Source organism: Lytechinus pictus, chromosome 2 (assembly GCF_037042905.1).
Source record: "Lytechinus pictus isolate F3 Inbred chromosome 2, Lp3.0, whole genome shotgun sequence".
In the NCBI taxonomy this organism is placed as follows: Eukaryota; Metazoa; Echinodermata; class Echinoidea; order Temnopleuroida; family Toxopneustidae; genus Lytechinus; species Lytechinus pictus.
Genome location: NC_087246.1, coordinates 61,391,714 through 61,407,490, shown reverse-complemented (window position 1 = coordinate 61,407,490; position 15,777 = coordinate 61,391,714). Strand labels below are relative to the sequence as shown.

Genomic DNA, 15,777 nt, shown 5'->3' with positions numbered 1-15,777 from the left:
TCGTGACATTGACCAGGCATACCCATCACCAACAGTTCCATTCCACAGAATGATTATTAAGTTCTCTAATCAGCTTCCCATATATGACATATCTTACACACTGAAGAGAGAGCAAGTCTTTATGAAAATCACACTCTACTTCTCCCTCCCTAGACATGGCTGTTTGGCTACGAGCTTACCGATACCATCATGGTACTCTGCAAAGAGCACATCTACTTCCTAGCCAGCAAGAAGAAGGTGGAGTTCCTGCGTCAGGTTGCTTCCAACCGAGAGAAGGAGAACCAGAATGGGGTGCCCCAGATCACTCTCCTGACCCGAGAGAAGGGAGATTCCAACAAAGCAAATTTTGAGAAGTTGGTAGCTGCTATCAAAGGAAGCCAGGAGGTAGGTGTCATTACATTCCCAGAGTATTTTGTTAGAAAATGACTTGAAAGCAATTACTATGTGGGTGTTTTATGGAAGTTCTCAGCGCTGACTAAATTGTCAGTGCTGAGACAAATTCAGTGAAGTCCTTGGATTTGATTGGCTTAGAGGCACTGGCCTCTGACTGTTATTATGGTAACTGTCAGAGAAAGTCAACTTGTCAGTGCTGACAATTTTCATGAAATGGTCCTCTGGTTGGTTAGTATTTGCCATTTGAGCAGTGCATTTGTTCAGAAATGTGCTCAAGTTTTGTTTTCATGGCATCCTATTTGAATGTATATCAAAGAAATGTAAGGTGGGTTGTTGCAAGTACATATTTGCAATCGATTGCACAATATCTGTTGCAATTTTACAACTGATAAATCAGTTTTAGCTGGAACAAATCATTTTACACTCCTTGTTGCAAAAAGTGGATTAGCAATCAACTGCTATCTGCAAATTTTCAATTAATTTCAAGATTGATTTTGGACCCCCTTCCCCCCCTAAGAAAAAAAAATTGCAATTGAATGTAAGTTTCTTGTAACGCCCCCATGGACACACAGGATATATAGAATAAGGCATTTTGGCTGTGTCTGTGTGCAAAAATCATACTATAAAGACAGTATGTGTCTTTTCACAGCAATGTTCCAGCATTCTTCATTGTTTTGGTTATAATGATGAGTGAGAATTGGTGACAAAAAGTCATATGCAGGGTCCTATCGGGAAAACACTGCCCTGACTTTTGACCAGGTGCAATGTGTGAAATTTTATTATTCTTAATTTTTATTGAAAATAAATTAGCTTCATTTGACTTTTCTAGATTAAATGTTAACTACATGAATAAGGTTTCAAATTCCACCCCTAGATATTTTAATCCTTCAATTTACTTTTAGAAACAATGAGTCATTGATGACTATTTTTATCAAATCCCCTTTTAAAAATGGTGTGGACAAATGAAGTTCCCTTCTCATAATTTACAAGAAACCTTAAAAGTGCGATAAAAATAAAGTTGAGGGATTTTTTTTCAAATGTATGTTGTGAACTAAGTTACATAGTAGTAGAAAATACATTCTGTTGATCAGGCTAAGTAATAATTATACTAAGTAACACTTGAGATGATATTGACATGGTTCAAAGTTGATTGATCGTTAATACTTAGGATGAATTTTTTTTTCCCAGGGCAAGAAAATTGGTACATTCCAGAAGGACAAGTTCCCAGGTGACTTCATGGAGGGATGGCGGACAGCGCTAACCAACGGAGGCTTCCAACAGGTCAGGGGTCAATTTCATATTTAAACCAACAACATGATATTCTGTTTCTTTTAATTGATCCAATATAAGAATCAGCAATTATCTGCATATATATCATACACATGCATACCAACATTGAGGTTTGAATAAATCTTTTTCTGAAACTCTTGGAGCAAGTTAGCTTTTGTGAAAGCAGAAAAATCAAAGAATAAGATCAACAAAAGTTTGAGTAAAATAGGACTAGCAATAGAAGAGTTATGAGCATTTGAATTTCGAGATCACTAATGCTATGGAGATCCTCCCATTGGCAATGCGACCAAGACCTATGATGTCACAGGTGAACAACTCTCCCCTTTTGGACACTGAAAATATACCCCAAAACATCTCTTTTTGCTCATTCTAATCATATGACAAACGATTCATCAATGATATAATGTTGTGAAACCTCTGTACTTGTCCTCTCATAAAGAGAACACCTCACCTTGTGATAGACTATACTAAGTGAGAATATAAGTGAAATAAGTACTAAAGTAATGAGGGAGTTGTACGTGTGTGACATCACAGATCTTGGTCGCATTGCCAATAGGAGGATCTACTTGGCATAGTGATCTCAATATTCAAATGCTCATAACTTTCTTATTATTCATTCAATCTTCCTCAAACTTTCAACAATATGTTTCTTTGATTTTTCTCTTTGATATGGATTCAGCTGGTTTCAAGGGTTTCATTCTCCTTTAACCATTATTAGCCTGGGTTGATTCTATTTTCAAATTTGATTTTCATTCTTATTACAGAATCTTGATATTTTTGGTTACCGTATATTTGTGCCTGCCTAGCAACAAAACAAATTAAGAATATAATACTTCAGATGATTTCCAGGCATTGGGTGGTGCACAGATGTTTTCTGTGTTTTAATGTCTTTACTTATATAGGATGAGCCACTTTATACTTTAGGGATTTCTTTATAGGCTCAAAAGGGCTTATTCCTAACCCCCCTCCCCCACATTTCCATCCATAGAAATACCCTTTTTGGTGTACAAAGTAAATTTCTAGATAATACTTCATGTAACCCTGGGATGCATTTCATCAATATTTGTCTGACAAGATGTCAGATCTGAGTTTGATTGGTTGAGGAGCACTGTTACCATGACAATTGTCTGATGAAATCATCTTAATAGTCCTTTCCTGAAATGCATCCCTGATATTTTGTTGTTGTTTTCAGGTTGATATCAGCCCAGACTTTGCCCGTATGATGGCTGTGAAGGAGGAGAAAGAGATTAATATGATCAAGAAAGCTTGTCAGGTGACCTGTGATGTATTCACCAAGAAACTCAAAGAGGACATCATGGAGATTGTTGATGCTGACAAAGTAAGAGGGCCAACTTTTTAATCGGACTCTAATGTGGTACTAAAGTTGTTGGAAAGATGAAGTGAATTGTTATTAGCTCTAAATCCTTTTCATGTTTCTATGTAAAAAAAGTAAAATGTCTACTACAAACGATTGCTGTTTCAACATTGTTGAAATGTTTTGTGTGTAGTCCCATATATATGCTTTCCATGATGGTTCACATTCATATGACTCTTTTATAGTAGAAACATTTTACATATTTGTTTTACAGAGATGCCAGTCTCCAGGCTTGCATTCAATTTCACGCATCTTCTGAGCATGATGTGCTTAATGCAGTGATGCAGTTTATATGCCACAAAACGGAATTTAAGTACGACTTATAGTCACACTTAAAATCTTTGTGAAACACCCCAACCCCCAGTTTGTGACAGGGCAGAATTTTGGCAATAAAGAAATTGTCTCGGTGTATACATGTCAATATTTTTTGTCATCATCTATGGGAGCTAATACAGTTTATAGGTCATATCATTTCACCCTGGTGTTAAATACAATCTTAGAAGCATTCCAGGAATATCTTTCTACTTACCTATCAGAATGTCCTGGTAATGTCATTAGGAAGATCCACATAGTTTCCGTCTGTCTATCTGTGGAACAATGTGATGCAGAGGGATTGAAAGAATTTGTACAGATACATGTAGGTCTAGTTTTGGGCCCTCTTACACAAAATAAAGTGTTTGTTTACAAACTTACGGCACCCAATCAAATGTGCTGTTACATGCTCATTTTGTTCAACATACCCACCATCAACCAATCAAATTGTGAGTTTGAATTATGATAGAAATTGTTTCAAAGTGATTGAGAAAGGTTCCTAATACTCCCAAGCTGCTGTTTGTTTACACAACGAACTGTAAAGCAGGAAGTGCAGAATAGTACTTTCAGTAAACTTGACAACTTGTTTATAAACATTGGAATATCTAATTGTGTTTATTTTGCATGTTCACCCCCCCCCCCAAAAAAAAAAATTCTGTGGCCTCTGATTATCTTTTTGTAATATGGTATCCTCTTTCAAATCCAGTCAATATCACGTTAAGTGTGACATGCGCTCTACACAGAAATGAAAGCATGGGACTACATGCAGTCTTAATAACACTTAACCATATTTTCTTTGTTATGGTACAGAAAGTAAGACACAACAAGCTTGCTGAGAGTTTAGAACAGGCCCTGGAAGAGAAGAAATACTTGGGTGGTGTGGATCCATCACAAGTTGAGATGTGCTATCCTCCCATCATTCAAAGTGGAGGCATCTATAATCTCAAGTTTAGCGTGGTCAGGTGGGTGTCATCTTCAATTCCTCGCAATGGAGATCAGACAGCATGCACACAGAGTACACATATTTATTCTCTCCATAGAGTCTGTTTTTTGTTGGGTGTGAATATTTGCGTTCAGGTTTCCTCTTTTTTTTTTAAATGGACAAAGTTATTACTAGTCCTGTGGCCCATTTCGTTAAGACTTACAATTATGGTAACCGTGCCACCATGGTGACCACCGTGGTTATAGGGCTCAACAGCTTATCAATATCAAAGCGCTGTGGTGTAGCGGTTCTGACTCTCGCCTTGTAATCAGAGGGACGTGTGTTCGAATCCCACCATGGCCTAGTGCCCTTTGGCAAGGCGTCAATCCACACTTTGCCACTCTCACCCAGGTGCTAATTGGGTACCGGTAGGAAACAACCGTCATTGTGGATGGTTTAGTAAGTTTGCGCCTAACAGGCTGCTTGGAATGCTATGAATCCAGTGACCGGGTAATAATAATTGTGAAGCGCTTTGAACAGTCGTAGATTGATAAAGCGCTATATAAATGCCAATTATTATTATTATTATTAAAGTTTCCATTGTAATTACCATAATGGCAATGTTACTTTAGTCTTTATGAAATGGGCAGCAGAATTTAGTAGTTGGACCATTGCAATTAAGAAGTTGCACATATTTTTAATTGTGATTAGTGCCCAAATAGACTTCTTAAATTCAAGGCTTGTGGTCAGAACTGAACTAGGGTTTAACCAAGCTGATAATCACCCAAGCCTAAAAACGATTCTCGTGAGAGAATGTGTTGATGCTCAGTAATAATGAAATAATTAAGGCATTCTATCAGTAGATGGGACTTTTTCCAAGCTATATTTAATTCATGTGCCCATGTTTGCATATCTATATCAGCACATTTTATTGCTCTCTGTTTTCTTTCAGCTTGATCAACCTTTATCAGTGCCCCATGAGCTTTAGTTGAGATTGGTTGTAGATCTGATTTCTTCACTTAATGATAATTATATCGACATTAATGACAATTATATCGGCAATCAAGCATACAAGTCAAATGTTTGATAACTCTTCAAATTTTATTTTACTTACCCCAGAACGTACTTGATCAATGATAAGGATTCAACTTTATTTTCAAAACTTTACAAATTTATTGCACACTGTAGTCTGTCATGGGCTTAAGACCTGATTGAATAAAGCTCTGTATAATGTTAGGCATGTAGACTTACATTTGTCAAATTTGACCTTTGACCTCTAACAGCGATGAGCACAAGATGCACTTTGGTGCTATCACATGTTCCATGGGTGTGAGGTACAAGTCCTACTGCTCCAACATAGTTCGGACCATCTTGGTGGATCCTACAGACCAGCAGCAAAAGATCTATCAGCTTCTGTTAGAAGTAGAGGAAGCAGTACTTCAAGAACTCAAGCCAGGTAGGGACATCTTCTTTTAACCCTAAAATGTTGTCGACGATCTGGAGAATTAATCATCATATTTTTCCCCAAGCAATGTTCCTTTCTAAATTATGCTTGGCATTTTATTGATGCATGAAATCTGAATTTTGGTTTCTTCATCACTGAATGATGGTCTGAATTGGCTATTTTCTTTTGTTTTATTACTTATTATTAATTATTTTATTCATTATCACTTATAAATTATTTTATTATTATTACTTATCAATTATTCTATTTATTATTACTTATTGTTAATAACTTCTTCAGTCGTTGTCCAATGCTCATAAGACTTGCTACACACATTAGTCTTGGAGTGAAGACGTGCAAGACACATTTTTTTATAATGTGTTGGGTACTGCATTGCCTTTGATTCTTATTTTCCCTTATATGAGATCACCTTGACTTTTTAGTGATATTTCTGGTTTGATTTGACAGTATAATTGGCTGAGCCCGAAGATATAGCTACATCAAAAGTATTTCCACTGCATTACACACAGTCTGATATTAGCAAATTATGGTATTTTCCCATAAAAATGGCTTTGACCTCTAGGAATATCACTGGATGCATTTTTTGTTGTTTTTCAGGTGCGAAGGCCTGTGATGTATTCAATGCAGCGGTCAACCTGGTCAAAGAGAAGGATTCTAAACTTGTAGGAAACTTGACAAAGAATGCAGGGTATGTATTTAATGTTATAACTTATCATTGATTGAATTCTATAAATCCCTGAGGCATTCAACAGGGATCACCTGGTTCCTTTGGGCAATGTGTCAACCTTTTTAATAACTTCTAATAAACTAAATGCATTTCTGATTTGCTGAAAGGTCAGTGGTATGTCAAACATCACCATATTGGCCAGTTCATACTCGGGGGATGTGATCTCTCAATGGGATGATGCTTTGAATAACCTGTGCATTGGTGCTTAACATGAATTCAAAGTCACACTTAACTTGTTTTAAAATAATTCCCTTGACAGAAGCTTCTGGAACAACAGATTTCCTCAAAATCTTTGAGTTTAACTGAATACTATTGATCGACAAACTAAGAAATATACATGTATATTCAGTGGCTATATGACTGCTTAGTCATAGCTGAGGTAATAATATACCATGTGCATATTGTAGCTTCACACTATAGATGGACTTATTGTTGTTATTTTCTTTTGCTTAGGTTTTTGACAGGTATTGAATTCCGTGAAGGCACCATGGTACTCAATGCCAAGACAGAGGAAACGGTCAAGAAAGGGATGATATTCAGTATTAACGTCGGCTTCTCGAACCTGGAGAATTCGGCAGGGAAGGACTCGGCTAGTAAGAAGTACGCCCTCTTCATTGGAGATACTGTTATGGTGAATGAGGTAAGATCTTGAACTATCCTCTTAGAGTTGAGATTAGAATCAGGGATTAGCCTATGATTGACCTTTGACTTTGGCAACTTGCCAATTGGGCTACATCTGCTCCATCTGCATTCTGTTCGATCTCATCCCACAATATCTAATCATGGTTCGTTTGCAGTCAATTAATCTACTAACCATAATTGCTATTTTGTCTAATTTCTATTAGGGTGATACCCATTTTGTCTGATATATCCCCTTGGTCCTATACCACTTTTCTTTTGTATTTAGTTTTCTGCTTCCACATTTATAGAACTCGTTTTTATAGACCACAGATTTATATCTTATATATGGCAGCTTCAGTTCTCCAATTAAAAATTCCCTTATAATTGCATATGGTATATATTTCATATCTGGCAATTGGCACAGCATAGAACACATCTACTTTGTTTCTACTTTGTGTCTCTGTTCCGCACAATTTTTTTATAAGATTTCTAGTATTCTTAACAAGTTTCCTTTAATTTTTTATTATTTTCTACATTCTTGTTATCTATTTGTATTACAGGAAGGACCTGCCAAATTACTTACACCAGTCAAGAAAAAAGTCAAGAATATTGGTATATTCCTCAAGGTTTGTCTATGCCTTTCATTTCAATGTCTATGTAAATATAAATGAAAATTACAAGTTTATGATGAACAGTTTCCTGTATCCTGTAACATTTGGTTTTCCTTTTTTTTGTTGCTTTTTTTTCTACTCAAAATGTCGTTTATGTAGTAGGATTTTAAAAAGTCAAGTCCACCTCAGAAAAATGTTGATTTGAAAAAATAGAGAAAAATCAAACTAGCATAACACTGAAAATTTCATCAAAATCGGATGAAAAATAAGAAAATTATGACATTTTAAAGTTTCTTTTTTTTTCACAAAACAGTGATATGCACAACTCAGTGACATGCAAATGAGACAGTCTATGATGTCCCTCACTATTTCTTTTGTTTTTAGCTCATCCGGCCCGAAGGGCCAGATGAGCTTATGCCGTGGCATGGCGTCCGTCTGTGTGCTTTATATGATAGCACTAGTTGGGGATTCAAAACTTCTACACAGAAATTTGAAAGTCATTAAATATGCTAATTTATGTGCATTTTTCAAAATTCACAAAAAATGCTTCTTTATTTGTAGACCAATTTTGAATATTTTGCTTCCATCTGGTAGAGCTTCATGAGGTTCACCAAACTTCTACACAGAATTTTGAAATTTTGACTAGAACCATTTTTATGCTAATTTATGCATATTTTTAAAAAATCACATAAAATGCTTCTTCTTTATTTGTTGACCGATTTTGATTTTTTTTCTTGCATCTGGTAGAGCTTCACGAGGTTCACCAAACTTATACACAGAATTTTTAAATTTGGAGTAGAAAATTAGTTATGCTAATTTATGCAAAATTCATACATCACAGAAAAAGCCTCTTCTTTATTTGTTGACTGAATTTCAAAATGCTTCTTCTTTGTCATTTCAAGTCTGATTTCAATTCTGTTTGCTTTATATGATAGCATTAGGTGGGGGATTCAAAACTTCTACACAGAATTTTGAAACTCATTAAATATGCTAATTTATGCATATTTTTAAAAATTCACATAAAATGCTTCTTTAATTGTTGACCGATTTTGAATTTTTTTCTGCCATCTGGTAGAACTTCATGAGGTTCACCAAACTTCGACACAGAATTTTGAAATTTTCAGTAGAAAATTATTTATGCTAATTTATGCGAAATTTATTCATAAATCACAGAAAATGCCTCTTCTTTATTTGTTGACCAATTTTGATTTTTTTTCTTCAATCTGGTAGAGCTGCATGAGGTTCACCAAACTTGTACACAAAATTTAGAAATTTTGTCTAGAAAATTATTTATGCTACTTTATGCAAAGTTTATTCATAAATTACAAAAAATGTTATTTCTTCTTCATTTGTTGATCAATTTCAATTTTGTTTGCTTTATATGATAGCTCGAGGTGGTGATACAAAATTTCAACACAGAATTTTGAAACTCATTAAATATGCTAATTTATTCATATATTTTAAAAACTCACAAAAAACACTTATTTGTTGATTGATTTTGATTATTTTTGTTCCATCTGAGAGCTATATGAGGTTCACCAAGGTTCTACACAGAGTTAAGAAATTTTGACGAGGAAATTATTTATGCTTAATTTATAAAAAATTTATTCATAGATCATAAAAAATGTTTCTATGTCATTTCTGCATCAATTTCAATTCTATATCCTCAATTTATGTCACCAATATAATTCACTACAGTGTCAACTGGGCTGAAATTAAAATTGTGTTAAATTTCGTTGCGAGATGCCGGATGAGCTCCACATCATTGATGTGCTAGTTTATTGTTTGAATTATACATTATTTCATTTTTTACAGATTTGACAATGATGACAATAATATTTGACAGTAACTTGACGGAAACATATATTATTAAACAATGCTAATTCCACATGTTCAGGGAGGAATTAATTTTTGTTTCACTTGACAATGACAAAAAGATTAGAATATTTCATATAATAAAATACAAGGAAATAGTGAGTGGTTGACATCATCAGTCTCCTCATTTGCATACCGACCAGCATGTGCATATAACTATTTTCTTAATTAAGCGAAACTTTGAAATGTCATAACTTTCTTATTTTACACCCGATTTTGATGAAAGTTTCAGTGTTATGCTTGTTAGATTATTCTCTTTTTATTCAAATCAGCTGTTTGTTGGGGTGGACTTGTCCTTTAATAACGCTGTTTAAAACTTGGTTAAATATGTTTACCAATGGCAACAATGATGATTTTGATGGTGATGGTGATGGTGATGATGATGATGATGATGATGATGATGGTGAGTGATGAAGGTAACAGGGATAATATTTAGGAGCCATTCCCATCATAAATATATTGATTTTTTATGTAGAAAGTGTCCTCTCAATTTTTGGGGAAAAGAAGAAGATTGAGTATTATATTTATTTTCCATTATTTATTAGGGTGAAGATGAGCAAGAGGAGGATAAGGAAGAACAAAAGAAGGAACAGGAACAGCTTCTTGGTAAAGGGATGAGAAGAGCCGTCCTGGAGAGCAAACTAAGGGTATGTCAAACTACCATTCTTGTTTTATTCATTATCAATATAGACATTGACCACATTTCATCCACTATTTTTTAATGCAGAGCCTGGGAAATCATACTAAATGCAACAAATGAAAGAGTGAAAATTCTACATACCATGTTCCTGAATATGTTGCATCGATATCTTTTTTTATGCTAACAAAATAATGACTACAATTGTGAAAACAGCAATAGAATGGAAGCTAACAAACAACTGTTTTTCAAATAATTCGTCAAATGCGACCTTTAAGCACCATTCCATATCCATCCCTATTTCTGTTGCATGATCTTTAAGGACACATGTAGCAATTAAAGAATACAGTTGTTGTGCATTAAAGGATAAACATCCTTTAAACAAAGTTTGACAAAGTTATATTGAATTCAGGGTGTGGTCGTCATGTTGGTGGTTAAATAGGGGCTATATATATACAAATATTTTGGATCAGTCTTCTCATTTTTTTTTGCAATGTTCAGAGATATTCTTTTAAGGTTTCAGATTTGCAAAACATACCTTTTCATTGTGTCAAAAAAATGGGTTGCTATGGTAATGGCATAGATTGAGATCTGAATACTTTGGTACACATGATGAAAGATGTGTAGCTCACCTTTTTAATGTGTTGCCATGGTATAGGCCTCAATCTGTTATCAGGTTATGCCCTATATGATCTTGAGTTCTCATATGAGGGCAGGGATAATATCACTTATTATATTTCTGGGTTTTATTTTATTTATTTTTTCATAATAGCTGATATATGACGTAAGAATATTATAGGTAGTTTGTGTAATAAACCAATATAAAGACATATTGAATTTGCTGAAAATTTCACAACGATTTTCTTTTGGTTGATTTAAAATAGCAAGATTTCTTACTTCTCCTTAATTTTGTTGCAAAGCTGTTGGTTTCATGAATATTACAATAACCATTTAATGTTTGAATCCATGTAGACGGAGACATCATCAGAAGAGAAACGTAAACAGCGCCAGCGTGAGTTGGCCCATGAGATGAATAGAGAAGCAAGAATGAGATTAGCCCAGTCAAAAGATACAAAGAGTGAAGTCAAGTAAGTTTGCTTCTTTTTTTTCAGTACAAAATGTGAAGGACAACTATAGCAACTTTATTCAGAAAGGAGTTGAAATTTCTTAAAAGTGTCTAAAAAGGTCAAGGATAACTTCCATGTTAAGATATGAAGACCTTTACTATTTTTGTCATGAATTGAGACTTGCTCTTTTAGTTGTTGTTGATGTACTTTTGGGATAATGTTATTTTGATTATGTAGAATTTTTATATCTCTTGATACATATAATTAATATTTTATAGTCTTGTTTTATTGAAGCAATAAAGCTTTTAAAAGAAGAAAAAAAAAGTTTTCTGCCTTTTTTAACTGAGTCATGACAGAAAATTTAATAAAAAATAATAAGGAGAGGATCTTTTGTCCTCTCGTTGCTTCCTACAAACATTAATTCTTTCTTAGTAATCGGGTAAAAAAAGCACCCATACCAACTTGACTGAACTAAAATTCATTATTGATTCTGCTTTGATTCTTTTCAACTAGGGTTCAAAAATCTGGTATTGCCTACAATTCAATTCAGTTCAATTCAATTCAGTTTCAATTCAACTGAAATTGAATTTCCGTATTCGTACACAGATTTCCTTATAAGTTGAATTGATTTGAAGTGAATTGAATTCTACTTTATCTAAATTGAATTGAATTGAATTTTTCTTCATCTTCTTTTTTCCAACCAGGGTCCAGAAATCTAGTATTGCCTATAAGAACCTCTCACAAATGCCTCGGGAACCAGACATCAGGAAGTTGCGGATCTTTGTCGACAAAAAATATGAATCTGTCATCCTGCCTGTCTTTGGTGTAGCAACACCCTTTCACATATCCTCAATCAAGGTAAAGATATTTATTCGTCTTCCAAATTCTTCATTTTTTTTCATCTTGAGCTCTGTCAAAGACATTGGTGAACATTACAAAAGTCTTATTTGAGTCTTAGACCCAATTATCTACAAAATGCAGCAATGGAAAGTTTATGCATTTTCAGAGCTTGTCAGCTGAGTATTTTTTTTAAGAATAGCTTGAATAATCACGCTAGATAATAGGTTTTGTTTTGCTTTTCATAGCCGTCAAGACTGTCACGTCATTCTGTGTTAGAAACTTACATAAGTTTATACACCAAAAATACTTTGTGATGTTTCTGCTTTTTGGATTACGCATTTGATTTTCTATATATCACACATGGAGATATCATAAATAGTAATTTCTGTATGCTATAAAACCTACAGTTTTGGACTAGTTTTTGTCCTATATTATTTTTAGAAATCCAGTAATCTATTTTTTTGTGTACAAACATAGAGAATCACAACCCTCTTGACACAGTGTGACGTCAAGGCTGTTAAGAAAATGCGTTATATGGAATAAATTTGGGATGGTGTTTCTGTTCACTAAATAATGATTTTCAGGTGCAATATTTTCAGAGCTTCATTCTTACAAGACACTGGTAACAAATAGGAACTTACAGCTCAGATTATTATATGTCAAATCAATGTTAATCCCTTTTTTGGTGGTACTTGAGGATTAAACCCCTAATAACCAAGATTGTCTGTTCTCACGGGGAATTTGACACTATTCAGATATAAACCACACAGGGTAGAATGAGACTTATGATCAGCAAACATAATGTAATGTCACTGGAAATTGCCTTTATGGTAAAGTCATCACTTTCCATGGCCTAACAGGTGCAAGAGGCTAAGCTGGCTTGCCCAAAGAATTCCTCACTGGTACACTAGAGTTTGCTTATCCCGAGGAGGTCTCTGTTACAGCAGGGAGTTTGTCCCAACTCCCTGTTTACAGGTATTTCCAGTTGCTCTTCACAAAGTCTGGGGGGTCGGCAAATAATGATCCACTACCCATGAAAACTGATGCCAATGTGACCTTCATTCTTGTTATCTTGAATACAGAACATAAGTCAGAGTGTTGAAGGTAACTACACCTATCTCCGTATCAACTTCCATCATCCCGGCAGTGCCATGGGAAGAAACGAGGGCAACGTCTTCAGCAACCCTGAGGCAACTTTCATCAAAGAACTGTAAGTACTCCCTAGGCCTGGGACGAACACCCTTTCTTCTATTCGATTGTTCGCCAGGGTAAACAATATATCCAAGAATATGTAAAGAAAATATTAATTTGCCCCCCCCCCCTGATCAAGAGGAAAAAAAATGAGCTAAAGGATTTTTTAATGAATATTTCTTAAAAGATGAAATAATTGCTCCCTTAAAGAAAATATTAATCCCCCCCTTGAACTTGAGGAAAATGAGCTGAAGAAATATATTTTTCATGAAAGTTCATATTTCATGAATTTGAATTGAATTTGAATTTGAATATTCATATTTCATGAATATTCATATTTCATATTCATGAATAATGAATATTACTGACAATGTCTTGTTATTTCTGCTTTAACAGAACATACAGGAGTTCAAACATCAAGGCTCCGGGTGAGTCAACCATTCCATCAGCAAACCTCAACCTTGCATTCCGTCTCATCAAAGATGTACAAAAGAAATTCAAGACAGAAGAGGCAGAAAAGAGGGAAAAGGAGGTGAGATTTTCAACATGATAGTCGGGGGATGTGCCCCTTTCACATAAATGCAGAAATTCCAGCTCTTTCAACATACTTTTAGCCATAGAAAACACTATCGTTGTGTATACAAGATCCCATTTCAGATGATTTACCTACTTTTGAAAATCAATGGTAAGGCCTGAAAATGTGTTGGATTATTTTTTTTTTGGGGGGGGGTAGGAGGGGGTTGGAGTTTGCTACTTTGCAATTACAGCTTTCATGGGACCTTGTGACAATTTCATGGGCTCTTTTGTAGTTTTCCAGAGATTTTGAGGGGCAAATTAGCTGCGAGCCCCGGTAAATATGCAATTGATCGCAAGTCTGTGACATTGCTCCATTAGTGTGTATTCAATGTTGCATTTATTCATTAAGTTGTTTGATATTGATTACAGGGTATTGTGAAACAAGACAAACTTGTCATCAATCCCAACCGTGGCAACCCTAAACTGAAGGATCTTTACATCAGACCAAACATTGTTCAGAAGAGAATGCAAGGATCGTTAGAAGCACATGTCAATGGTCAGTATCGAATCAAGTCTTCTGAACCTTTAACCCATTGGGACAATGAATAACTTGAAGCCTTTGATCACTTTTTATTCTTCAAATCTGCAATATCAATGTCATTCTTTGTTTGCTGCATTTTCCCTCAAATTTTTTAATGGGAAATGAATAGAGATTGATATAAAATGCTTCTCATGATTGAACAGTTTGCATAGAGAAAACATGATTTTAATTTTTTTTTTCAATGTATTGCCAATTGAAGAATTGTCTAGTCAGTCTACCGAAGTGTTAACCATTCGGGAGAGGCCTGAGTTATTGAGGGGTTTTTACACCTTGACGCAGAACGCATTTAAGAACAGAAAAATGTATTGGCAAATGCTCTTCATGACAAAGAGCAAGCAAGATGTCTTTAGAAAATTGGTGAATCAAAACCGCAGTTTCGCCCTGGATTCTGGACAAATGACATATTTGCAATTTTTCGTCATCTCCAAAACTTAGGACGAAACTGCTGTTCCGGTTCAACAGTTTCCGACAAAGATCTCCTAGTGGTTGTTATTTGACAGGCATTTTCAATACATTTACTGTGTTCTTGAATACGTTCTGTGTCACACTGCAAAAACTCTTTGTTACATCTGTTTAAAAAAAAAATTACTGCTTTTTTTTTTTTTGGGGGGGGGGGGGTGTAAATGGGCAGTTATGGCCAGGGGAGGGGGGGGGGTAACTCTTCTCCCAAATTTGCTAAAATTTCTTATTTCACACACATACATGAAATGCCTCTCAATTTTACAAATTTTTTTTACCTACCAAGCAAGTGAGGAATATTCCCTTTTTCCTGACACTGACAGATCTACTAACATCAGTGTAAGCATGTGGGACAGGACCACATTCTGGTGAAGCCAAAGAGAATGTGTAGTTCTTATAGATTATATAATACATTTTATGCCAATGGACAACCCAAGAATAAGTTATAGAATAATTGATTTTGAAGTTATTTGTGGATTTGGGCTCTTTTCCTCGACTTGAAAAGAAAAAGATTGAATCAGATCCAAGATGGTGTCGTAAGGCATTATGGGTAAAGCAAAAGTTAATTGAATTTCTTCCAGAATTCAGTCTCACACCCAAAACTGATATTTTATTGTTAATCAGTCAGTGAAAAATTTCTTTATTGAATGGGCACTAAACAGATTGTCTTCTCTCTTTTTTGCCATTAGGCTTCAGGTATACCTCAATGCGTGGAGATAAGGTTGATATCCTTTACAACAACATCAAACATGCCATCTTCCAGCCTTGTGATGGAGAAATGATCATTGTCCTTCATTTTCACCTCAAGGTTGGTTTGAAGAGTTAGAAAAGAAAAGTTGTGGGGAAGATGGAACTAATCATTGAAAGCTATCACA

At 34.9% G+C, this 15,777-nt stretch overlaps 1 protein-coding gene across 1 annotated transcript in view; it reads left to right on the top strand.

Moving 5' to 3' along the window:
- Positions 1 to 15,777, top strand: part of LOC129269208 (FACT complex subunit SPT16-like) — a 33,650-nt gene that overhangs the window by 9,372 nt on the left and 8,501 nt on the right. Inside the window, exons 3-17 of the mRNA XM_064095308.1 lie at positions 154 to 384; positions 1,582 to 1,674; positions 2,876 to 3,022; positions 4,181 to 4,332; positions 5,576 to 5,748; positions 6,355 to 6,445; positions 6,938 to 7,124; positions 7,666 to 7,731; positions 10,137 to 10,238; positions 11,201 to 11,316; positions 12,000 to 12,153; positions 13,218 to 13,345; positions 13,723 to 13,858; positions 14,272 to 14,398; positions 15,592 to 15,710. Of these exons, the coding sequence (XP_063951378.1) occupies positions 154 to 384; positions 1,582 to 1,674; positions 2,876 to 3,022; positions 4,181 to 4,332; positions 5,576 to 5,748; positions 6,355 to 6,445; positions 6,938 to 7,124; positions 7,666 to 7,731; positions 10,137 to 10,238; positions 11,201 to 11,316; positions 12,000 to 12,153; positions 13,218 to 13,345; positions 13,723 to 13,858; positions 14,272 to 14,398; positions 15,592 to 15,710 (2,022 nt within the window). The remainder of the gene's footprint in view (positions 1 to 153; positions 385 to 1,581; positions 1,675 to 2,875; positions 3,023 to 4,180; positions 4,333 to 5,575; positions 5,749 to 6,354; positions 6,446 to 6,937; positions 7,125 to 7,665; positions 7,732 to 10,136; positions 10,239 to 11,200; positions 11,317 to 11,999; positions 12,154 to 13,217; positions 13,346 to 13,722; positions 13,859 to 14,271; positions 14,399 to 15,591; positions 15,711 to 15,777) is intronic.